The sequence below is a fragment of the Glycine max genome, chromosome 20 (assembly GCF_000004515.6).
Source record: "Glycine max cultivar Williams 82 chromosome 20, Glycine_max_v4.0, whole genome shotgun sequence".
Classification (NCBI taxonomy): Eukaryota; Viridiplantae; Streptophyta; class Magnoliopsida; order Fabales; family Fabaceae; genus Glycine; species Glycine max.
Window position 1 is genome coordinate 860,265 of NC_038256.2, and position 24,734 is coordinate 884,998.

At 32.3% G+C, this 24,734-nt stretch overlaps 3 protein-coding genes and 1 non-coding gene across 4 annotated transcripts; 2 read left to right on the plus strand and 2 right to left on the minus strand.

The window, feature by feature from the left end:
* Positions 1-835: 835 nt before the first annotated feature.
* Positions 836-3,282, minus strand: LOC100808264 (uncharacterized). Its single transcript, XR_005890174.1, has 5 exons — positions 2,819-3,282; positions 2,142-2,264; positions 1,669-1,776; positions 1,219-1,277; positions 836-1,032 (listed from the first exon to the last, which is right to left on the minus strand). It is a non-coding gene; the product is annotated as an uncharacterized protein (transcript).
* A 2,771-nt stretch (positions 3,283-6,053) lies between these two features.
* LOC100813442 (uncharacterized) lies at positions 6,054-7,541 on the plus strand. Its single transcript, XM_003555676.4, has 2 exons — positions 6,054-6,408; positions 6,824-7,541. Exons 1-2 carry the CDS (start codon positions 6,147-6,149, stop codon positions 7,090-7,092), a joined length of 531 nt encoding a protein of 176 aa, XP_003555724.1. The 5' UTR covers positions 6,054-6,146; the 3' UTR covers positions 7,093-7,541.
* A 4,092-nt stretch (positions 7,542-11,633) lies between these two features.
* On the plus strand, positions 11,634-14,171 carry LOC100808787 (pentatricopeptide repeat-containing protein At5g39710). Its single transcript, XM_006605406.4, has one exon. It carries the CDS (start codon positions 11,684-11,686, stop codon positions 14,018-14,020), a length of 2,337 nt encoding a protein of 778 aa, XP_006605469.1. The 5' UTR covers positions 11,634-11,683; the 3' UTR covers positions 14,021-14,171.
* An 8,633-nt stretch (positions 14,172-22,804) lies between these two features.
* On the minus strand, positions 22,805-24,580 carry LOC100809335 (uncharacterized). Its single transcript, XM_003556587.5, has one exon. It carries the CDS (start codon positions 24,074-24,076, stop codon positions 23,285-23,287), a length of 792 nt encoding a protein of 263 aa, XP_003556635.1. The 5' UTR covers positions 24,077-24,580; the 3' UTR covers positions 22,805-23,284.
* Positions 24,581-24,734: the final 154 nt, after the last annotated feature.

Here is a 24,734-nt window from a genome sequence, read left to right on the forward strand (position 1 = left end):
ACCAATTTTCTTTACATTACACTAATTATCGATTGGATATAATATTTTATTGTCATAAATTAAAGTATATCTGTGTAGGATTAATAAAGAACACTATGATATTATTAAATCTTCTTTATTGATGATATTAAATAAGAACTAAAAAAATTTAACTACAACTGAGATAGTGAATGAGACAACTCAAACTAATGAATGATGTGAAAACTTAGCATAATATTACTGTCTATTATTTGTTTATTTTTACTTTTTTTTTGGCGCAATATGCTGAATCTAATTGAACTTGCCTTATTTTTTTTCAGATTGAATTTATTTATGTTACTTATCTAATAGTATTTATATTTTAAAAACATGTAACCAATCATACACAACTACACATAACAACTTCCCCTGTTTTTACATGTTAAAATCATTGATTTATTTTGTTTAAAAACATAATTCAGTGGCCTTTTTAACCGGAATTGGCTACAAATGCACTCATGTGATTACACCCATATTAGTTAATAATATAAAAATGTACTTTCTCAAAATAATGTTAACCGATCCCTATTAATAGATGCTAGACAGTGTAAGAGATTTGTGCGAAGTGAATTGTGAAATGAATTGCGTAACTAATTTTTGCACAAGGGGAATCAGAGGGCAATATGAACAAATGAACACACCTGCAAGGGATATTGTGAATTGCACAAGGGGATATCTAAGGGCAATGCAAATAATAAGCTAAAAGCTTTACGATTTTACATGTAGAAGATAATATGATAGAAAGAAAAAAAAAATATAGTATTAGGTTCGTTCAGCCTCAGTTTGTACATTGAAGTCCACAAATCCAATAGAGACGAGACGATTAAAATCTGCAATCATATACACTCACTTTTTTTCTTCAGAAACAAAAAAATTATTGGTGGGTATTACATTGTAAAACAATAGAGGTCAAAATTATCAAGCTCCAAATCCCTCGACCCATCTGTACAGTTGCTATGTGTTTGCTTTGCTTTCCTTATGTATTTCTCAATTCCATTATTAAGCAAGATAGTTCTGTCCAATAGAAAATGTGCAAGAAGGGTAACCATAATGAGCACACTTGCCTTATAAAATAAAATGTTACTACAAGGCAAGGATTACAAAACTACAAAAGAAGGAGAAAAACCGAAAAGAGTGCCAAGCACTGATTAAATGTATGTCTTGAATTATAAATATAAAGATCACAAATCATAAACTTGCCTGTTCTCTGGATTTCTCCATTGCTTGAATAGCGAGGTCACCAAAATAATAGACATAATCTGTGCCACAAATAAAAGCAATAAAATCATAACAGGTACAGGGTGCACAGATTCATATAAACTGAAAGGAAAACAAGTATATCATGAACTTTATAGATAAAATTCTGTCCAGGATATGGCCTGATACGAGTAAGAACCCAGTTTAACTACATTCAGTACCTTGTAAACCCTGATTACAGCCTTTCCACATTTCAACAACTATCATAATATCTAATGTCCATCCATTCTTTGAATTTCTATAACTAAATTGCAATCCTACAATGGAATAATTCAGTAGATGGAATGTCATTAAACCAATCTGACTCGAAAATCATTATACTTGGAGCACGATGTTTAAGACTGATAGTAATTTTAAACTGGCTGCCTAGATTAAGATATTGCAGGTTCTCACCTCTTGCAAAACAGAAGGGTCATCAGCAAATCTGGCTGAAAGTTTAATTAGCTTATCCATACCTCCTTTCCCAACAATTGTACTCTTGTTTGCGTCACTTCCTGCTAACTTATCAATTAAACAACTAAAAGAGTCATTCAACTTAATAAAACAAATAACACAAACACACACACATACGCAAAAAAATAAATCCTATTACATTTAAATTAAAAGATCTTCCAAGTTAGAAGATATCAAACAATGTATAAGTTTAAGGTCATTTAATTTTAAAGCACTCTCATGTCCAAGCAATAAAAAAAATTTAAACACAAAATATAAATGTTCAAAGAGAACTTTCAGTTCATGAAGAAAGAGTAGGACAACAACCATCAAAATAACAGAGAACGACACAATGCAATCCCTACAAATTAAAAAATTAAAAAATAATAAAAATTCTCAGGTGACCTGTCCAGAGAAAATCTTTTAACCTATACCTTTGAAAGTAATGAGCAACAAACTTTGGCCACAGCTTTGTTGCCTTGTTCACCACTGTCATCTATACGTCTGAGTATTGCATCAATACCACCTTTCTCAGCAATGGATTTACATATTTCATCCTGCAACATAAAAGGAAAATACTCAGCAGTGATAACACAAGGCATTAAGGCAATGCATACTTGAGTCAACACTTCAATTTGACAATGTTAGTAAGGCTGCAGGCCCAACATACCGAATTTAAACCTCGAAAAACATTAAAAATCTAAGGGGGATAAAAAGTAAAAGCTAGACTTCAAGACACCCAATTTACAAATCTTACAAACTACAAGTCCTATATAATAAACAGGCAAGTATACCTACCATTAGCCCTAAGTTTTTATTTCCACTAACATGTCCACCTTGATGCGTCAACTGACTCAAGAAAAGGAATAGCAAACATTGCAGCAACTCAACATTTGGATCATACTGGGAGAGGCAGCTCATAAAAGCTCTTAACAGCCATTTTGAGACAAGAATGAAGGATGACTGAAAATTTGTGTAGGATCAGTCACCATAAAAATCACCTAAAACCATCTGACCATATAGTTTTGATCCAACTGTTATTTTCCTGTGAACTTTCAATGCAAACACAATTTTTCATGCTCAATGTAGGATTAGATTTTACTTCACTTACATTTACGGCAATGGCCCTCAAAGTGATGCATGCTGAAATCAAGTCAGGTCCACAAGGGCTTCTTCAATTCCAATCTTCGCAAGTTTCCGTGCATAACCATACACCTGGAGATAGAACATATTGGACATTTTTAAGTCATGATGTACGCACAATTCAAAAGATGGCGATCCTACAATTTCCAAGGACCAGAATATAGGAAATATCCTGTTCACTGTTCACCAAATTAGGTTTCTAACTCTGCATCCGTTTCTTCTCTATTTACATGTACCTATGTGCATGAACACCCATGACACTTCAGGAACTATATAGTTTGTAAAAATATTTTCTATTATCAACCTTACAAATAATGGCAAAAATGTCACCCTGTTTTTATTTTACTTTCTATATTCATTGTTTCCTATATTCATCATACAAGTATATAAAGTAAAAATAACAATATTCTTGTAAGAATTTAATTTTCATGCACCGTCACCATAAACATTTTTACGATGTCAAACAATCTCTGAAACCTTGATCTTTAAGAGAGTCGATTGGGTCATATGATCTATATAGTCAACCTCACCTAGTATGATAAAACTAATAACAACCAATTAAAAATTATCTTATGCATGACTTTCAAGTAATTATTATGAAAGTGAATAAACCTACTAAACATTGTGATTAGATAACTTTTACCCTGTCAATGTATTCTAATTAAATTCTTTTTGTATTTACATGCGAATTCATGAAAAACTAGAAATGTCTTCTACAACCAATATATGGACACCTGCTACAACATAAAGACTCAATTGAGACATTTCATTTCTCTATATTTCTCCGGGGAAGCACGTGACAATGCCTGCGAAATGACGGCGTAATGAGATTGGGAGAGTGAGAAGGGAAGAAAAGAAGAGGGTGAGGGTTTGGATGGCGTCTAGGAGGGCCTCGGTGGGGTCCTCGATGTTCTACTTCACCACTTCTTCCTCGTCTTTGCCGCAGGACCCATTGTTGCTACGTTCCTTCTTCTGCTCTCAGTCTCAGTTATTATCAATATAAACTTCTAAAGACAAACTATTCATACAAAAGACTATTCAACTCTTCAAAACGGAATTCTGATCTCAAGTCATTCCAAATCAAGTGAAATTCTGTATAAAGATTTCAAACATATTTGCTTGTCTTTTTTTTTTTTAAAAAAAAAAATAGTGTTTTCTTGTTCACTTGTCTACATGGAGATAATTTTTTTAAAAAAATAATTCTTGTGCATATAAGTTTGCTAGTTTTGGAGTGTCATTTCATAACACTTCTTTTTGGTGGAATTCGATTCCGAATTTTGTGAAGGATTGATTCCTTAGGGATCAATATTCTTTACCTAATCATAAGTTTTGTTACTTTCCCTTTTGGGTTTTTGCATAGTGTCCAATTGTCATTTTTTTTTTGTTAATTTTAATTTGATGTTCTTTGGGGTTGGTGTGCTTGAGTAACTTTTAGGGGACCCAATCTAGTCGGGGTCTTTCTTGCCCCTCACCTATTATTCTCAATTTTTTTTTTGAAAAAAAAAATTAAAAACATATCATAAAACCTAATTGATTTCCTTCCTCGTATATAACCATTTATAGATATAGAGAAAGATGTTTTCTTTACAGTGTATAGACATAGATGTCTTAAAAAAAATATAGACATAGATATGCTTATACTCCAATCTTATGATTTGATATAAAAGTACATATTTCTTATGATGTTTAATTTATGATCATTTAGTTCCTCTTCTTTCACTTTCTAGCATTATTAACCTCAATCACGTTCCGTCATGGCTTAATTATTGTTCTTGATCTGGGGGTTTATTTACTCAGAGTTTTTTAAAATTATTTGATCAGCCTTGTTCAGTTGTTCACTAAAGAAAAGCGAATTTCTAAATTAAATTATATAATATTAGATTAGATAAAAAGTGTACCCAAAAAAAATTAGATAAAAACAAACTCTTGGTATACACGAAAATAAAAATTACAGTCACTTTTTAATTTTTGAAACCATGAAAGGAAGAAGTTAATATATATGTTGGCTTTCAATGTAATGATACGCCATTAATCCGTCATGATCGCATCACTCAAGTTGCAACGTATTTCATTCACACAAAGTATGAAACCATCCACACCATTTTGTGGACATTTCTACTACACTAGCTAAATTTCCGTTAGTTTTGCAATAATAATAGTGTTATCATTATCATTACACGCTGACTTTGATTTCGTTACTATTTAGACCTCTAACGACATTTTATTTTGAAACAACAAAGAAAATGTATTATAACAGGTACCTGGTGTACCACCCCTATATTATACAAGACAATGATAAACACGTTTTAGAAAGCCATTCGATCTGCACCACAGTTGCATATAACCATGGTATAGTGTAACCTGTTAGAAGAATTTCTGTTTCTTACCACTGTTACCAAGCCACTGATATTGCCTCTCACTAGACCATCACAAGAGATTAACTTTATTAAAATGTGAAAGTTATAATTGTTACGCTCTAAAAATCACATTTAAAATTTGGAACCAAACACACTATTTATATTGTTGTTTTTTCTTCTTTAAAATTTGTTAGAAAGTTCATAAATGATAACACTACAGGTGAAGAATTTAGTATATGGATTCAAATGAGAAATTATTCATTGATTGAAAAATTGAAGGTTGGTATTTAATTAATAACTGCTTAATACTGTACTTGTATATGCTTTTAACCATATTTACCATTATATAATCTTTTAATGATTATAATTAATTAAATAATTTTAAAAGTGTAAGGTAAGGGACCTTTTAGTAAATAAAAAATAAAAATCTAATTACTCGTATTAAATTATTATTATTATCATTATTATATATTTTAAAAAGTTATTAATACGTATATATTGTTTCAATTCATCTCTTATCATCATAATTCAAAATATACGAACATACACTATCCTCGCCATTTTCCTTTATCTAACAGAAAACAATACTACGATTAATTATTTATTCGACCAGGTCAAACACATGTTCCGTGAAAGAGGCCAGGCGTAGAACAAAAGTTGACCAGCCAGTGATTGGGAAATTAAAAACACAACTATTCAATTTGTAGTATGCCAACCAACAATTTTTTTTTTATTAGAAAAAATTAGAAGTTGATTTGGCCATTTTGCACCACCATATTTCATGACACGTTTTTCCCCCTTCACCCTCCCTATATAAATACCCATTAACCCCAGCAAACAACAACAACAACAACCAAATCATACTTTACATTGTGCACTCTAATTCCCTTGTTTTGTTTACCCACATTTGTGAGACTATATTATATTGGAGCATATATCATGGGTCTGAAGTTTACACATGGAGTGGTGATATTAATTGTTATAAGTGCTTCAATGTTTTCAGTGAGCATGGCCAACAAGGATTGGTCCTTTGGTTTCAACTACACTGATTGGTGGTCTAGATTTGGGAATCATCCTCAAAACAAAACACAGCAACAACCCAGGCAAATTCTCGTGGGTGGCTCAGAGCATTGGCACTACGGTTTCAACTACACCGATTGGGCCTTCAAGACTGCCCCATTTTACCTCAATGATACTCTAGGTGAGTTTTCTAGTAAAACATGAGTACCTTTAATATTTTGTTTAATTAATATCATATATAAAAGTGAGTTGGGAAGAATCCATTTTATTTATACATATACTTTAAATTTAAACTGCATTTAAATATATATACACGTTAATTTTTATGTATTTTTAGTATATAACTTCTTTTCACATACATGTAATTAGATTTTATCATCTTACCATATCATTCTTTTAATATGTTACGGGGAAAAGATGAATTATTGGACCTATTTTTTCAATATTCTACATTCAATTCATTTGTTGGTTGTTGTTAATCAAAATAAAAAAATTACTATATTGTTATCTATTGGTCATCTGTATCCCTGCTAATTAGTTGCTATTAAAGGATGCAAACACATGGGCATGAATTGATTGAATTTTTTGTGATGTAGTTTTCAAATATGATGCTCCAAATGCCACCAGTTTCCCACACAGTGTGTACATGTTCAAAAGTTTTGGGAGCTTCTTGAAGTGTGACATTAAAAAGGCTAAGATGCTAGCAAATCCCACACAAGGTTCGGGAGAGGGCTTCAAGTTTGTGTTGAAGAAGTGGCAGCCTCACTACTTTGCCTGTGGTGAGAGAAATGGCTTCCATTGCAACAACGGTACCATGAAGTTCGCTGTGATGCCAATGTTTCGTCCCTTCTGGAAGTGGCCTTGAGAAAGTTGCGCCGTTGCAGCTTCTTATATTTTGTTTTTCTTATATGTTATGCCTTAAGATTCTGTTGGCAATTCAGATTTTTCTAAGCTGTTATAATAAAATATTTTAATGACTCTGTACTTTTTTGTTTTGCTTGTAAGTTTGGTAACTTTGGTTAACGTTTGTTTGTGCTCAGAAAAGCAAGTTATAGCTGGAGGCTAATATGGTGCTCTCTTTTTAGCATAGCCATAATTTGCTGTTTGCTTTGTTCAATTAGAGGTTTTATAGCTTTTTCTATTATTTAAGATCTTACTATAATAATTTAGAGTGTGCAAAAGCTGTGTTACAAATATCAAATACAACAGATGTCATTATATGTTGTCAAATTTAATTGCAGAGTTGATATATGTTGTCATAATTTAATTGCAGACAGTGATGATATATGTTGTCATAATTTAATTGCAGAGTCTAAAAGATGTTATTGGCATAGAATTTTCAAATGTCTATGTATTTAATTACAATCATTTTATGGTAAATAAAATCATTTTTGTATTAGTAAAATGGTCTCTTAATTTTTTAATTTTTTTTAAAAAAATATTTTAAGATGATTATTATAAGAATTGTCTTAAAAAATTTATTTTCTAAGACGATTTCATCTTAAAAGCCTCATTTTTTATTTTTTTTTAAAAAAAGACATTTTTAAACAATTATTTTGAAAATCATTTTAAAAGTTTACTTTCAAGTCAAAATCGCTTTAGAAAGATAGTTTTTTAGTTACCAATTGGAAAGTGGAAAATCTTGACTTTCCACAACTTTAGCTTTAAAGACAGTTCAAAATCATCGTTGAATGTGTTAAAAAAATATCATTGAATATGATTTTTGCATTAGTGACATTTGTTTTTGTTTCCATCCTTTTTCATTTAGTTTCACAAATGGGAATATAAAGTTAACTTGGTGATGAAGGGAGAATGAAAGGAAGAGAACAACATTGTAGATTTAGATCTTTTGCTAATAAAAATTAACAATTAATATTTACTGATAAAAAAACGTTCCACCAAATAAATTTTATGGTAATTTACCTTTAATTTTAAGAACAATTTACATAATGTGAATAAGTTCTTGATGGCCTAGATATTGTTGAGACTAGCTTACCCCGCAAAGTAATATTAATTGGCACAATGTAGGTTAGTGGGATGAATTATCCCACTTCTTGGACTCTAACTATGAACTCTTTGAAAATAATCATGCTATTACATTTTTTATTAATTAGTTGACTTAATATTAGGATTAATTCAATAGTGAATGAAATCTAAAATAAATTTTGAGATATTTTTTATTGAAAGAATTATATGTTGAGTGTTTTTGTTAATATATATAACTTTTTTTTATCAATGTCTGTGACCTTTAGTGTTTTATTATAAAAATTAATAATAAATACATTTTTTTTTGTTGAGAAACCTAAAAATTAAATTTTAATTACTTTATTCTTAAACCAACCCTATAATTAACCCTTCTATATAGTTATGACAAAGGATATTTCCATCTCTAGATATATAACAAGTTAATAGTAATATATCAACATATAATTTTATTAAGCTTCGTTCTCCACTAACAAATAGCAAACACACATCCATAGTTATTAAATTACCAGCACAAAATCCAACATCCCACATCCCAGACATGATAAAATTAATGTATTAATTTTGATTTAAATATTTTATTTTTATATCTTTAAGTAATATTTTAAAAAATTTCATTTTTATAATATTATTTTTAATATCATAATAACAATTTATTGTAATGTGAGCCTTAGATGGATCTAAAGGTCAAGAAAATAGTCCACCATAGACTACATATAAAGGTGGTTCACCGTAACCTCCACCAATATGTATATAACTATAGATGAAACTTTTACGATTAGATTTAAATTAAGAGGAACTAATGCACCAAAGGAGGAAAAAAAAACATAAAAAGGAAGTAAATTTGTTGTCATTCCATGTAATAATACGCCATCAAGGCGTCATCGTCATATTACTCATGTTGTTGCCATGCATCTCATTTACAAAAAGTCTATATAAAACTAGCCACTAATTTGTGGACTTAATTCTACCCCACTAATTTGTGGACTTAATTCTACCCCACATGGGCACGAATTGATTGAATTTGTGATGCAGTTTTCAAATATGATGCTCCAAATGCCACCAGTTTCCCACACAGTGTATACATGTTCAAAAGTTTTGGGAGCTTCTTGAAGTGTGACATTAAAAAGGCTAAGATGCTAGCAAATCCCACACAAGGTTCGGGAGAGGGCTTCAAGTTTGTGTTGAAGAAGTGGCAGCCTCACTACTTTGCCTGTGGTGAGCGAAACGGCTTCCATTGCAATAACGGTACCATGAAGTTCGCCGTGATGCCAATGTTTCGTCCCTTCTGGAAGTGGCCATGAGAAAGTTGCACCATTGCAGCTTCTTATATTTTGTTTTTCTTATATGTTATGCCTAAGATTCTGTTGGCAATTCAGATTTTTCTAAGCTGTTATAATAAAATATTTTAATGACTCTGTACTTTTTTGTTTTGCTTGTAAGTTTGGTAACTTTGGTTAACGTTTGTTTGTGCTCAGAAAAGCAAGTTATAGCTGGAGGCTAATATGGTGCTCTCTTTTTAGCTTAGCCATAATTTGCTGTTTGCTTTGTTCAATTAGAGGTTTTATAGCTTTTTCTATTATTTAAGATCTTACTATAATAATTTAGAGTGTGCAAAAGCTGTGTTACAAATCTCAAATACAACAGAATTGTTTTGCTCCTCACTCATTCTTCATATACGTTTATATTTTTCTGGATAAGTCCAATACCTCTTTTTATGCTTTTTTTTGTTTTGTTTTTGTAACATCATATCAAGAGCTTCATTGATCTTTAAGGATCTGTTAGAAGAGGAAATTAAGAATCTTTAAGTTTTTGAAACTTTTCTCTATCGCGAAACTCGTTTTTTCCTTCTATACGTACCCTTAGTCCCTGGCCTTTCTCTTCAACACCAGCACACAGTTCTTTTTCAGCAAAAGGCAACACTCAATTTTAGGTTTTTTCTTATTCTTTTGTTACCAGTTTTCCTCCCTTTGCTCAATGCTTACTTTTCTTTTTCAATTCCTTATCTGATACTTTTATTCTTATTCATCAATTACTCATTTTGAATTAACATGGCTGACTAACAATGTCACTCACATATTAATATTGAATATTAAGTTAACAAATATACTAAAACTGCATAAACTTAAAGTATTAATGCAATAGTGTATGACTCTCCGGGTTTACATGTGTGAAAACAATTTATTTAGTGGAAGAATATATGTTTGATTCTCATCATGGGTAGAATTATCTTGGGTCAGGGTTATCCATGCACAGTGAGTAGGGATGAAAATAGGTCGGACTTTGGTGGACCTAAGCTTGACCCACACCACTATACTAAGCATAAGTCTGATTTGTTATCTGTTAAAAATAATTTATTAAGGTTTAATCCTGACCTACATAAAAGTCTGATTTGACCTAAAAGTCTATATATAAAGTTTGATCTAATTAATTAAATACATAAAAAAGTCTAAAAGTTTAGATTACTCGTGTGACGGATCAAGAGTTTAAAATAGGTCCACTATTGAAAGAAGGAAAATGAGGAAGTAAGAATGCGGAAATAGGAATGGAAGTGATGGACTGATTCTAAACTTATGCATCACATGATTCTTGTGACCTATATTACAAGTGACGTAATTGATAAGTGGATGTAAGAATATATTTAATTTAAACAAACTCACTATTCATCCTTAGTATGCTTTTTTTTAAGCTTACAACTTGACCTTTCTAATTAAAAAATCTTTTTAAAAAATTTAAATTTAACCTTTTTAATAAATAAGTTAGGCCAAGCCAGATTATAGGTTCTTGACGGATTGTCTGACTTATTTCCACCTTAACTACGAGCAAAGTTAGTCTGATTCAAGGTTAAAGGATAAAATTGACAAATTAATAATAATAACGGAACTTAAAAAGAAATAATAATAATAATAATAATAAAACAAAAAGTTAAAAAAATTAAAACACTGAAGTCACATATTTGATTGAAGAAAAAAAATGCTTAAACTATACTCATAATTAATAGTGGGAATTCTAACTTGTTAGATAGGAATGGATTATAAAATAAATTTACGTCTTGGTATATTACATTAAATTAATTTCTAAATTAAATTCTATTTTAGATTAGATAAAAATAAGTTTTTACTCCCTAAATTTTTTTAGATTTTAAATTTTGGTCTTTAAATAAAATTTTGATCAATTAAGGTTCCTACATATTTTTTTCTTAAAGTTTTAGTCTATGCCATCTATTTACATCGTTGTTAAATGATAACATTGACATTAATTTTTTCATTATTTTATGGTGTGTTTATTAAGAAGTATATAATATTGGATATTAGATAAATCAAACACTTGGTATAAACATAAAAAATAAGAAATAAAATTATAATTAATTTTTGAAAGCATGAAAGGAAGTTAATATGTTGCAATGATACGCCATTAATCTGTCATGATGGCATCACTCTAGTTGCCACGAATCTCATTTACTTACACTTAGTATGAATTTGTGGACTCAATTCAACCTTTCCCAGAATCACACAAGAGGCATTGGGCACAACACAATGGCTTTCCCTTCATCTTCTTCTTCTTCAAACCACTCTCTCATAGCCGACAAAGCAATCGCTTTTCTAAAACGCCACCCTCAAAGACTCGCATCTCTCTCTCCTCACTTCACTCCCCAAGCAGCTTCTTACGTTCTCCTCAATTCCCAATCCGACCAACGCACCCTCCTCAACTTCCTCACCTGGGCCCAAGCCCAAGCCCAGGCCCACAACTTCTTCTTCACGCCTCACTGCAAGTGCCTCGCCCTCCACATCCTCGTCCGCTTCAAGCTCTACCGCACCGCCCACTCCCTCGCCGCGGACCTCGCCGCCACCCTCCCCGACCCCACCGGCGCCTCCCTCTTCCGCCACCTCCACGACACCTTCCACCTATGCTCCTCCCCCTTCTCCTCCTCCGCCGTCTTCGACCTCGTCGTCAAATCCCTCTCCCGCCTCGGCTTCGTCCCCAAAGCCCTCACCCTCCTCCACCTCGCCAACCGCCACGGCTTCGCCCCCACCGTCCTCTCCTACAACGCCGTCCTCGACGCTCTCCTCCGGCGGAGCTCGTCGAATCATCGCGACTACGACGACGCGGAACGAGTGTTCCGCGACATGGTCCGGAACGGCGTGTCGCCGAATGTGTACACTTACAACGTCATCATCCGCGGCGTGGTTTCTCAAGGGGACTTGGAGAAAGGGTTAGGGTTTATGCGTAAAATGGAAAAGGAAGGAATTTCACCCAATGTGGTTACTTATAATACCCTAATCGATGCTTCTTGCAAGAAGAAGAAGGTGAAGGAGGCGATGGCGCTGCTGAGAGCGATGGCGGTTGGGGGCGTCGCCGCAAATTTGATTTCGTACAATTCAGTGATTAATGGATTGTGTGGTAAAGGGAGAATGAGTGAGGTTGGGGAATTGGTTGAGGAGATGAGGGGGAAAGGGTTGGTTCCTGATGAGGTTACTTACAATACTCTCGTTAATGGGTTTTGCAAAGAAGGGAATTTGCATCAGGGGTTGGTGCTGCTTTCGGAAATGGTTGGTAAAGGGTTGTCTCCCAATGTTGTTACATATACTACTTTGATTAATTGTATGTGTAAGGCCGGGAATTTGAGTCGCGCCGTGGAGATTTTCGATCAGATGCGTGTCAGGGGGCTGAGGCCGAATGAGAGGACTTACACTACTTTGATTGATGGGTTCTGCCAGAAAGGGTTGATGAATGAGGCTTATAAGGTCTTGAGTGAGATGATTGTTAGTGGATTTTCGCCATCGGTTGTGACTTACAACGCCCTTGTCCATGGATATTGCTTCTTGGGGAGGGTGCAGGAGGCTGTGGGAATTTTGAGGGGGATGGTTGAGAGAGGTTTGCCTCCTGATGTTGTTAGTTATAGCACTGTTATAGCTGGTTTTTGCCGGGAGCGTGAGCTGGGAAAAGCGTTTCAAATGAAGGAGGAGATGGTTGAGAAGGGTGTCTTGCCTGACACGGTCACCTATTCGTCGCTCATACAAGGTCTTTGTCTGCAGCAGAAACTGGTGGAAGCTTTTGATTTGTTCCGAGAGATGATGCGCAGGGGTCTCCCGCCTGATGAGGTTACTTATACTAGTTTGATTAATGCTTATTGCGTTGATGGGGAGTTGAGTAAGGCTCTTCGTTTGCATGATGAAATGGTGCAGAGGGGTTTTTTGCCTGATAATGTTACCTATAGTGTGCTTATTAATGGACTTAATAAGAAAGCTAGGACAAAAGTAGCAAAGAGGCTTCTTCTGAAGTTGTTTTATGAGGAGTCTGTACCAGATGACGTAACATACAATACGCTGATAGAAAACTGCAGTAATAATGAATTTAAGAGTGTGGAAGGTCTTGTTAAAGGATTCTGCATGAAGGGTTTGATGAATGAAGCAGATCGAGTTTTTAAGACAATGCTTCAGAGGAATCATAAGCCCAATGCAGCAATTTATAATTTAATGATACATGGACATTCTAGAGGGGGAAATGTTCACAAGGCATATAATCTGTATATGGAGTTGGAGCATTCTAGTTTTGCTTGTCATACAGTGGCTGTAATTGCTCTCGTTAAAGCACTAGCTAGGGAAGGGATGAATGATGAGCTGAGTCGGTTATTGCAAAACATATTGAGGAGCTGTAGGCTCAACGATGCCAAGGTAGCTAAAGTACTTGTTGAGGTTAACTTTAAAGAAGGTAACATGGATGCTGTTTTGAATGTGCTAACTGAAATGGCCAAGGATGGCCTACTACCTGATGGTGGAATTCATTCATCTGCTCCAGCAAGTACCTAATGTCTTTTGTTTTGTGTGCTAAACTGTATTATGCTAAAATAAGAACTTATCCTTCTAGTGGACACCTAGCATGATCAGTTTGGTGACTTACAATGTGGAAATGAAATTCTCTCTTGCTGGGAAAGTAATTTATCAATTTTTTTTTTCTGGAGCTCCACAATTATCTAAAGCCTCCTTCTTGGCCAGGTAAATCATCTCCTATTTCTGTCTTGTCTATGAATTCCTAGCCCAAAATTTACTTGTGAGGTATCTTGCAATTGAGTATTGTTTTTCTTTTTAAATCTACTTCCCATACATGCCTTAATTTTTATTACACCAAAAATCATTTTCTTGCTAATCACACCAAATATGTCAAATAATTCATAATTCAATTTCATTCCCATTCCTTCAAATGTCATTTAAACAAACCAAATATGGCCTTTTCTTTAGTTGTTTTTAATTGTCAAGTATGAAGTAACTTGCTTGCAATCATAAACGGACATTGTTGTGCTTTTTTATCAAAGCATAATTTTTTCTTATAATGGCAAATTTACTTAATTTCAAATTGTTGGTCTTTATCATTTATGTGTTATGAATGGGTGCTGTGCTGCTTAAGTCGAGAAAGCATAATCTGGGCATGATCCGCCCTTTATTTTATCATTTGAATTGTAAATTTGAATATTAGAGTCTTTGCAAAGCAACATGAATATGCACACATTCTGAATAGTTGGGTCGTCATGGTAAAGATTAAAATTCATGATATTGAAAGAAAATACGCTTAGTTCCATAGCAGTAGCGAAACCTTGCTTGAAAAGTATCAGCCAGGATTGATCAATTCGAAATTTTCATTGCTGTTTTTTATATTAAATGATTTAATGGTCGGTTTCAGCTTCCTCTCCCCTTTTTGATAGATTGTGCTGTTAATGTTAAGAATTACTTAGTAAACAATTTTTTAATCTGATTTGTAGTATATTGTCTTTTGCCAGAACGGAACTCGAGTTGATTGGTGATATTCTTAAAACTGTTATCACAAAACGAGACAAGGCACCACTTATTTGCTGCATATCACCTAGTGGGAGTGAAATCTTGTGTGCTCGAATGAGGTTTCATGGAAGGTATCTTGGGCTTGGGAGTAATTGGTAAAACAACCATGGCTAGAGCCATTTACAATGAAATCAATCAAAACCTTGGACGTAAATGTTTCCTTGCAAATATAATGGTAATTTGGGACCAAGATGGTGGCTAAGTTTATTTGCAAGAACAACTTCTTCCAGGCGTCTTGAAACTAGAAGGATGAATTTACATGACATTGAATTGAGGACTATAATAAGGGAAAGTCACCAGTGGGTTAGTCAAGAGAATAGATTATTCATCACAACTAGAGATGAGCATTTACTGAGGATAATATATACAGAATGAAAGGAATGGAAGAAAGAAAGTCTCTGGAGCTTTTCAGTTAGCAAGCTTTTACACAAGCTGTTCTAATAGCTAGCAGATATCATTGAACTCTTAAGAAGGGTTGTTGCTTACTCTGGAAGACCTCCACCTGCTCTTGAAGGTTTTGGCTCTTACTGGTTTGAAAAGGCTATTGCTGAGTGGGAAAGTGCATTGACGAAACTTGAAATTATTCCCAATTATCCAATACGAAAGAGATTAAAATTAAACTATGATGGTTTAAGCGATCGTATGGGGAAAATGTATAAGCTGTTTCTTTTTAGGTAAAGACTAACACTGTTGCATGGACTTTGTATGGCAGTGGACTTCATGCAAAAAGATTAGTTATATCTGTCCTTATGGAACAAAGTTTTCTAAAAGTTGACAAGAATGACAAGCTTCAAATGCATGATTTGCTGCATTGGCCATACAAACTCTGTAGTTGGTTGAAAAACCTAATCAGAAGCTCTACCCACACTTTTATGGCCATGATAAGATGCTGGAGGCAAGGTTGCATACAGGTTGGAATTGCCTGAAGACAGTTAGTTCACTCTATTTTTCATATCTCCTTGCTGAAGAAAGTGGCTACTGCTCAACAACAGGCACAACCACTGCCCCTTGCATTGTCAGATGCACACAAACAGTAGTACAGTACTTTTACCACAAGAGGGATGCAAGATTGCATTTGGGGAGAAATTATTTTATGGTCCGGAAACATCCGTGTTCATTGTTCCCGTCAATGAACATGTATCATGTAATTGAGTTTTTCAATTTACAAGAAAAGATTAATAAATAAATTATTATATATTATGTGATTATTAGTTAGGCTAAAATGTAATTTTCATTTTTTAAAGTTCACTTATTGAGATATTTTGTCCTCTACTTTTTAAAAATCCACAATTTAATTCTCATATTTTTTTAATTGAAACATTTTGTCCCTATTTTTTTTAAAAATATGTAATTTTAGTTTTCTTTTTCAATTTTGAGATTTGAATATGTATTTTTTTTAATAAATTAAACTTATTAACAATTAAATAATTAAAAAAATATTTGTGTGGATAATAAATAAATGTGTTAGTTAATATTTATAAAGTATATAGATTAACGATTGAAATGAGTAATAAAAATTAAAATTGTGAATTTTTTAAAAGTGATAGACGAAATATCTTAATTAAAAAATTAAAGATTAAAATTGTGAATTTTTAAAAAATAAAATGTTTTCATTAAAATATAAGAGAATTAAAATCGTATATTTAAGAAAATAGGATGACCATAAACATGGAATAATCTTAAAGTATATAATAATTTCAGTGTAAAATGATAATGCTTGAAAAGAGAAGACTTGGTCTGTTGCAAAGAGGGTGGTAAGAAAATATAAAAGAAAGAAGACACCATTTCTTTAAGGAGTAGACACCATTTTAGGGTGCTAAAGAAGACAAGGATTCCATGAAAATAAATATTATTTTCTAAATTATTTTATAGTGTTTCTTAAAAAACGTACTACATGGGCGTGCTTGCAAAAACGTCCAGTTGAACATAACGACCGTTTTTTCAATCCATTAGTATTATAGCTTTTGGATTTTGTATATTGGAAATCGTGAACATAAGGCATGTGAAATGCCAATCTAAACACGCACTATATCGTCATTTGTCAATAAAAGGGATGGCATTGGACATATATTTCAATCTTTAGGTTTATGAGTAGAAGGAAAACAGAGAGAGATGAAAACAAAAAAAAAGAGAGGAAATGATAATTGTAATAAATAATCTGATGTAAAACAAAAAAGAAAAAGAAAACGAAAAATAGAATGAAAAAAAGTTAAAAGAGAAAATAGATTTATAAATATATACAGCATTAATAGCTCTTACGAAAAGATAATTCTTCTTTGAAGGAACCTTGTCTAAGGTGTTACTAATAACAAAAAAATTTATTTTATGAAATTATCAAACTAAACAACAATAAATTTTATTCCTAAAATTATAATATATGATAATATTCAGTAATTTTAGGATTTGAAGTGTTTTTTTTTTTAAATTTTATGGACGAAAAGTGTCTTCGGTAAGATAATTTAAAAACTTATGAATTAATTTGTCCAAATTAAATTTGTTTGGTACATGCGTTTATTTTCATAAGTTATACTTCAACTAACTAATAAAAATAAGATAGCTAATAAGCAGCTATCTTTTTTAATTTTCTCAATATTATCTTCACTAAGTTATTTGAAATCTCTTATTATTATCTTTTTTTACTTATTATATTAATCTGAATGCATATGGCAACCAACTAGCTAATGGCCACCACTATTTCGTCGATTGTTACTATGTTGTCCTTTGACATACTCTTTTGCGACTGAGGCTACCGTGAGTTTGGCACGGTGCGACACTTTCTTTTTATATTTAAGAGGAAGTACTCATTTTTATCGTTAAATAGATAGTGTTAATAAATTTATCTTTTAAAGATAGAAATTTAAATTTTAAATCCAGGTGAAAAATAGTACAATAAATTTATTAATTCATTAACCGTCTATATTAATGAAAAAGACTATATGTGCAAGGACAAATTTGTTTGTACTCTATAAATTTATGAATTTTATAAGTAAAATATTACAATAAACACTTAAAAAAAAAGAAAATAAAAATAAATTAGAATAAGCATAATAATAAATATAATATTGATTAATTAACATAATTTGTTTATTGTTCTGAAATTTTTAATATAATAATACTTTAGTCAAGATATGATACTCAAACAGAAATACACAACTATTAAGTTAATCTTTAAAAAAAATGAGACTAACTTAATTTTGTTATTATCTAATATTGTCACCATAAAAATTTCAAAATAATATACAGATTATACTTACCGATCAATATTATATTTATTATTATGTTTTTTTTTAACTTATATTTTTTCCTATATTTTTAGATGCTTATTGTAATGTTATACTTGTAACTGATAAAAGAAAAGAGAAAATGAAGATTAAATTATATTTTGAGTAAATAGTTATTTTCATTTGTCAAAGTTCCTACAAATTTGTCTCTTATGTCACATGAAGTATGCTTTTTTATTAATGGTGACAAAGAAAAATGGACCGATAGATAAATTTATTACATATTTTTTTAATTTTTAGAGACTAAAATTTAAATTTTTATCTTTGATGAACGAATTTATCAATTCAAAGACATTCAGAATTATTTACCTTACATTTAATGGAACGGATGATGACTTTTTCTTTTATTGTTTTCTACTTTTCTCAGTTTTTCTTCACATTCCCGAATTAGCCTGGCTTTCCATCTTCGGCTGTCTCCATCAACGAACGCCGCATTCATCTCCACCACAACCCACACCAGTTCACAGTGAAGGAAATCGACATAAACGCTCACCCAAACCATAGAGTGGTGCAAACACGTTTTCTGCTCTCTAGCGAGATATCGTGCAGCGAATGAATGTCCTAGGCTCCACCCATTGGCCTTACAAGAACCCTACCAACAAACGCACCTGAATGTTGCGCGTCTCCTCATTTACTTGCATTGCACAGTTTAAGGTTAGAAGTAGTACGTACTTTTAATCATACCAACTTTAAAATCATTCGTTCAACTGCTTTTGTTTTGTTTTTTTTTTTAATTATGGTCTTACTTTATAAGATTATAAGTTATTAAAAATAAATTAAAATATTGAAATATATATATATATATATATATATATATATATAATCAAATAATTAATATGTCATTTTATATTATTTAACATTTATTAACTAGCTTATTAATTAATCTTATAAAATATTTTTAATTAAATTAGTTAGTTTATAAACTGTGTTTATAACTAGCTTATAATTTAGCTCATTTATAAACTAGTTTTAAAGAATAATCATATCTAATATATACATTATTCACTGAGAACACATAATTGATGTATTACTCTGGGTTGGTTAACTTTTATACATTTTGGAGTGTTATTGCTTGTTTCTTATGATACCCACGCTTGACATAATTATCCAATGCGTTTTAATTAGTGATGACATCTTCAAAAGAGACCAGTCAAAGACGTGTAATTCAAGTTAATAAAGCAATCCAAGTTTAACATGATAACTGAAAAGTTAAAGACCTTGGTGAAAAAGGCCGACTTTTGTATAACTTCACTAGCTAGGCATAAAGGTAAGAAGTTAGTGCATTGGTATCTATCTTGAGGCTAAATGATTGAGTCAAATGAGTTAATTACTATGATTCTAATATTGGATTAGGCGATGACTTCTTTTTATCCATTCTAATAATCATTCATATTTCAACACTATTAGGTATTAATTATCTTTTTATGTATGCATATAAAATTATACTAGTAAAACTTTAGATGCAACTCGAAAAGAAGCGCATTCATGATCTTAACTCAGATTAAAAATCCTACAGAGTATGTTTGGATAAAGAATTTTAACTGAGAAAAGTAATTTATTATAAAATTTGAATTTCTGTGATCTAGAATTCATTATTTGGATGTTTTTTTTGAAGAATTTAAAATTTTGAAATTTTAAAACAGAATTTTAAACAATTAAAAATTTGGAATTTCAATTTCCTTCTAAAAGGTGAAAAATTGAAATTCTCTTCTTACGGTCTTCTTCAAAAAACACAGTATGAGATTGTGAAACATCGGGGTCTGAACATAGAAGAACATGTATAAGTAACACATAAATAATATCTTTTCTTTTTTTTCATTCATTTTTTTTCACCCTCATAATTTTAACTTTTTTTATTCAAACATAAAATTTTGAAAATAAAAGAATTTCAATTAAAGTATTTAAAATTCTTAGAATTTAAAATTTTTCAAAATTTTAAATTCCTCCATCCAAACACACTAAAAAAAACTGAAATTTAAAAGAACAAATTACCAATTGAATTTGTATGTACTGCATGCTTCATATAATAAATGTAATAAAACTTTACGAACAACATCAATAGCCTTTAGGATATATAGTACCATTGCAATGATGATCCAGCTAAAACAATTAATGAGCATCAATATACATATATAGCCACATAATTAATACCGTCATCATGAAAATTTATCTTTGTAACCCATCAATGATCGTCATTAAATACACACAAGGAGACATATTTTCTCATGGGTATAATACGTGCACGGTTAAGTGACGTGCCCATGAAGCATCATGCTATCATCTACTGCTCCAAATTATGTATGCTATAGAGTTCAAACCTTCAAATAAAGGCGTAAAAATGGAAGTTAAAGTAGCTAAAATATGGTAACCTCTGCAATTGGTAGCATTAGACTTTACGTAAAGATAGCTTCTCTTGCATGCATGGCTAATGGCATTAGTTCTTCGTTCAAGTAGAGGTGGCATAGGAGTAGGAAATAAATCCCCCATTTTCATCTCTGTCTCTCAATTATTCTCCTGCTCCCACCTCTGACTCTTGCTTTGGAATAATTTCCTCATTAATTATGTTCGCTGATTCTCTAGCTAATATTAGACAAACTGTAGAGACCTAGAATAGTAATAAATATTAAAAATTAAATAAATTTAACAGTTTAAAATTATAAAAAAAAATGAAATTAATACATTTAGTTGTATTAAGGAACAGAATAAAAATATTTATTTATTAATTATTAAAAATAAGCATACATGTTTACATAAAATTAAGAATGAATTTTCCTTTTCAATATATCTAGTGAACTTGTGGGGTGCGAAGTACAATTAATTATTCCTCACCTCGTCCCCAAATTTGCACAAACAATTAAATATTTCCAAATTTAGGTCTTTGAATGAGGACATGATCCACGTGAAAAATTTCAAATGACAAAATAAATGTCACCTCTACTTTGTATGGCAAGAATAAAAGGGAAAGACTTACATGAAATGGGAAGGAGGCATGGAATAGTTTCATCTCCTACTAGCAGATCAGTCACGATTTCTCACTAACACAATCATAAACAAATATTCTTTATGTCATTTTTTGTTATAGCCAACCAACAATCTCAACATGAAATTGTCAACCCATGTATTCTTTAATACGAAATTACTCTTCACTTTCATAAACAATAAGTTTGATAAGATTACACAGTATATCAACGCATTGTGTAAGGGTATGAAGGAATAACAGATATAAACGACTTTGCAAAACAAAGAATAAACTATTGTGGCTCAGTGTTTTGTCCAAAGGTTAGAGCAAGAAAGTTTCCGGCCAAAGAGATATATAGATTCATTAAAGTTCTTTCTTTGAGTCTTGCTTTTATAGGCTTGAGGGACCATATGTTTGTTGTGAGAAAGGATTGTTTCAATCCCACTTGACTTCTCTTAGTCATTTTTCAAGTTGTATCTGTACTGTTCCTTTGAAATGATATCGTTTTCATGATTTTTAAAATTGAATCACAACCCTAAATATTAATACAACTGTTTTGTGACGTCATTTTAAATGGACAACACATGGACAATTTGAAAAGGGACAACAGACAACACATGGACAATTTGAAAAGGAACAACAGAGAAGTCAAGCCTATTTCAATCTTATGATTTTGAATCTTCATTAAATGCATAGAGACTTCAAGCACTAACATGTTTACTTCTATAAAGGAGAAAGAAAAGATAGGTGTTCTTTCTCTCCCAAAAAGACAATGACACATTCTAAAAAGAGTGCTGCTTCCCTACTCATGTCTACAAATGAAGCATACTACATAATTCTCTGCTTGTATTTTACAAAGCGACAAATGAAGCATACTACATAATAATATGCAGAAACTATATACACAGACATGAGTGGATGTGTGTATAGCATCTTTTCTCTTTCAAAGAATGGCATTTTCCAAAGTTTTCATCATCACAATAGTTATATATTATTTAAATATCATTTTTTTTCTTTATTTTTCTTTATTACATCATTTATCTTATTATGCACTTCACATCTCTCTCCTTTTTTCGTACATTATATACAAAAATAAAGTACAGTTAGCATGTCTCTCGTCTCAATATTTGTTGATGGCATAATAATCACCGAATTTTCGCACGCAGTCTTACAGTATATCTTTAAAAAAATCAAAGACTTTGGATGTCGAACTCAACGACAATCCTTGCTCTGTACAGCTATATTACAATCATTATTCAACATCCTAATGATATTGAATAAAAGCTTCTTTCTTTTCAAAGGTCATGTTTAATTTGTCCATAAATTAATTTGTGTTCTTAGTTATTTTCTTGGCATGCTATATGTTGTGGGCGTTTTCATAAACTTTTTAACTTGGAAAAGCTGTTACCAATCACCAAATATAAGTACCTAGTGGAAACACATTATGGTGGGTAACAGGCTGTTCTGGGTAAAATAAATAAAGCCCACTTTAAGAAAGAGTACTTAATCTGTCAAAAAAAAAAAATGAAAGAGTGCTTAATGTTTAATTTTAAAATCCTCAATAGGTTCCCCAAGTCCTAAATTCGGTACATAGCTTGACAAGTAGACTTTTTCCTCACCAAAGCAAAGTCATAAATACACGCAAAGAATATACAATATGTGGAAAATTATATTGCAACATGCAAAACTATCACACAACTTGTTAATGTGTAGTCTAACACATGATTTGGCTGAAGGGGACATTACAAAACAATTTTCCCGAGTCAACCAAATACAATGGACAAAATATAAAATACCAAAATTAATCCTAACAAAAGTTTACTGTATCTGTGTGTGAATAATTTCACTTTCAAATTTTCATCCAATTTAATTTTAGTCTCTTTGTGAATGAGAATGAATATACAAAGAAAATTTGAAATTACCATTCACGACACGAATGAGGATCATAATAATATTAACATTTTGGAGAACACCAAAATCACAATTTGATTAAAACGTGAACTAAGACCCATGCATGGCAGGGTTGAAGGCCAAGCAGCCCAAGAAGCCCTGCTTATAAGGCAACAACGTTTTCTTCTTCAACTCCACTGAAGCAGCCCGGTTCACGGTGTAATGCAACTCGTGAGCCGAAACCGGCCCTCTCCGTCTCGAAACCGAACCGGAACTGACGTTCCGGACATCCTCGTGCGCGGTCGTTTTGGACAGAACCGCGTACTTCCGAAAAGGATCCTTGTCCGAAGCTCTTCCCTCAGAGGCGCTTCGGAACAGAAGAAAATCCTTCAGCCTCCACTTTCGGTACCCTTTCCCGAACGAAATCGACGACAAAAATGAGGAGTTAGAAATACTCTCCGAGGTTTTGCTGCTGTTACTTTTGTCTCCCAAAGAGAAGGTCGTAGAGGAAACGGAAAATGATGAAGCTCTTTCCTTGCCTAACTTACGTTGTTGTGATGGTGGTGATTCTTGGATAACCCTTTTCTCTCTTCTTCTACTAGACGAAGGGGAAAGAGGTTTGAGAGGTCTAATCTTTCCGCCCAGGAATAGTTCCTCGGCGGAAAGGGAAGGCCTCTGGAGATGACCACTGAAGTCGAATTCGAACTCGTCTTGGGTGGTGTTGGGAGTGGAAGCAGAGGAGTGTCTGCGAGTGGGGCTGGTGGGGGCACTGAAGAAGAAGTTGCCAAAGCGTTGGGGGCTGGAAGGTGCAGTGATGTAAGGGGAGGAACAGTTGCTATCGAAGTTAAAGTCCATGGAAGAAGAAGGTGGTGGAGGAGGAGGCACTGCCACCACCACTTCCATGTCTTCTTCTGTTAGTGTTACTTAATTACCAATTGTGATTGTGAGAAATGGGTGGCGGCTATAAATATATAGATCAAGTTAAGAGACAGAGAGAGGACAGGGGAAGGAATGAGAGAGGAAAGGGGTGGAGATTTCACTATTGGGAATGATTTTGGTCATTAGAATTTTCTTACATTTGATTGGAATTTTCACCTATGTTTTGTCTAATTAGTATCTTCTCCAATTGTTTTGTTGCTTTCCATTGGTCTGAATAAAATGTAATAAATGGTAAATTTATTTTTAGGTTAGTTTCCTTCAAAAAAATATTGTTAGGTTATAGTTAATATAATTGAGATTTGTCAATCCTTGACTTGATCAACGACACTGCGAGAGGTTGGTTAGTGACAATTTGAAATTGGTCGATTTGCTTTGTAAATTGGTAAATGTGTTTTTAACTAGAGAAAGGGTGTTTCTTTTTATCGTCATTATTTTGTGAATATGATTTTTTTATTCACTAAAGTATATAGTAAATTTATGTAAGTCTTGAATTATGTATTATTAAATTATTAAGAAAATTACTGTCATCGTAATTGTTTGCTAAAAAAACTTGTTGATGTATATTGATACGTTCTATACGATAATATGAAAAATATATGACTGATCAAATATAAATTCATTT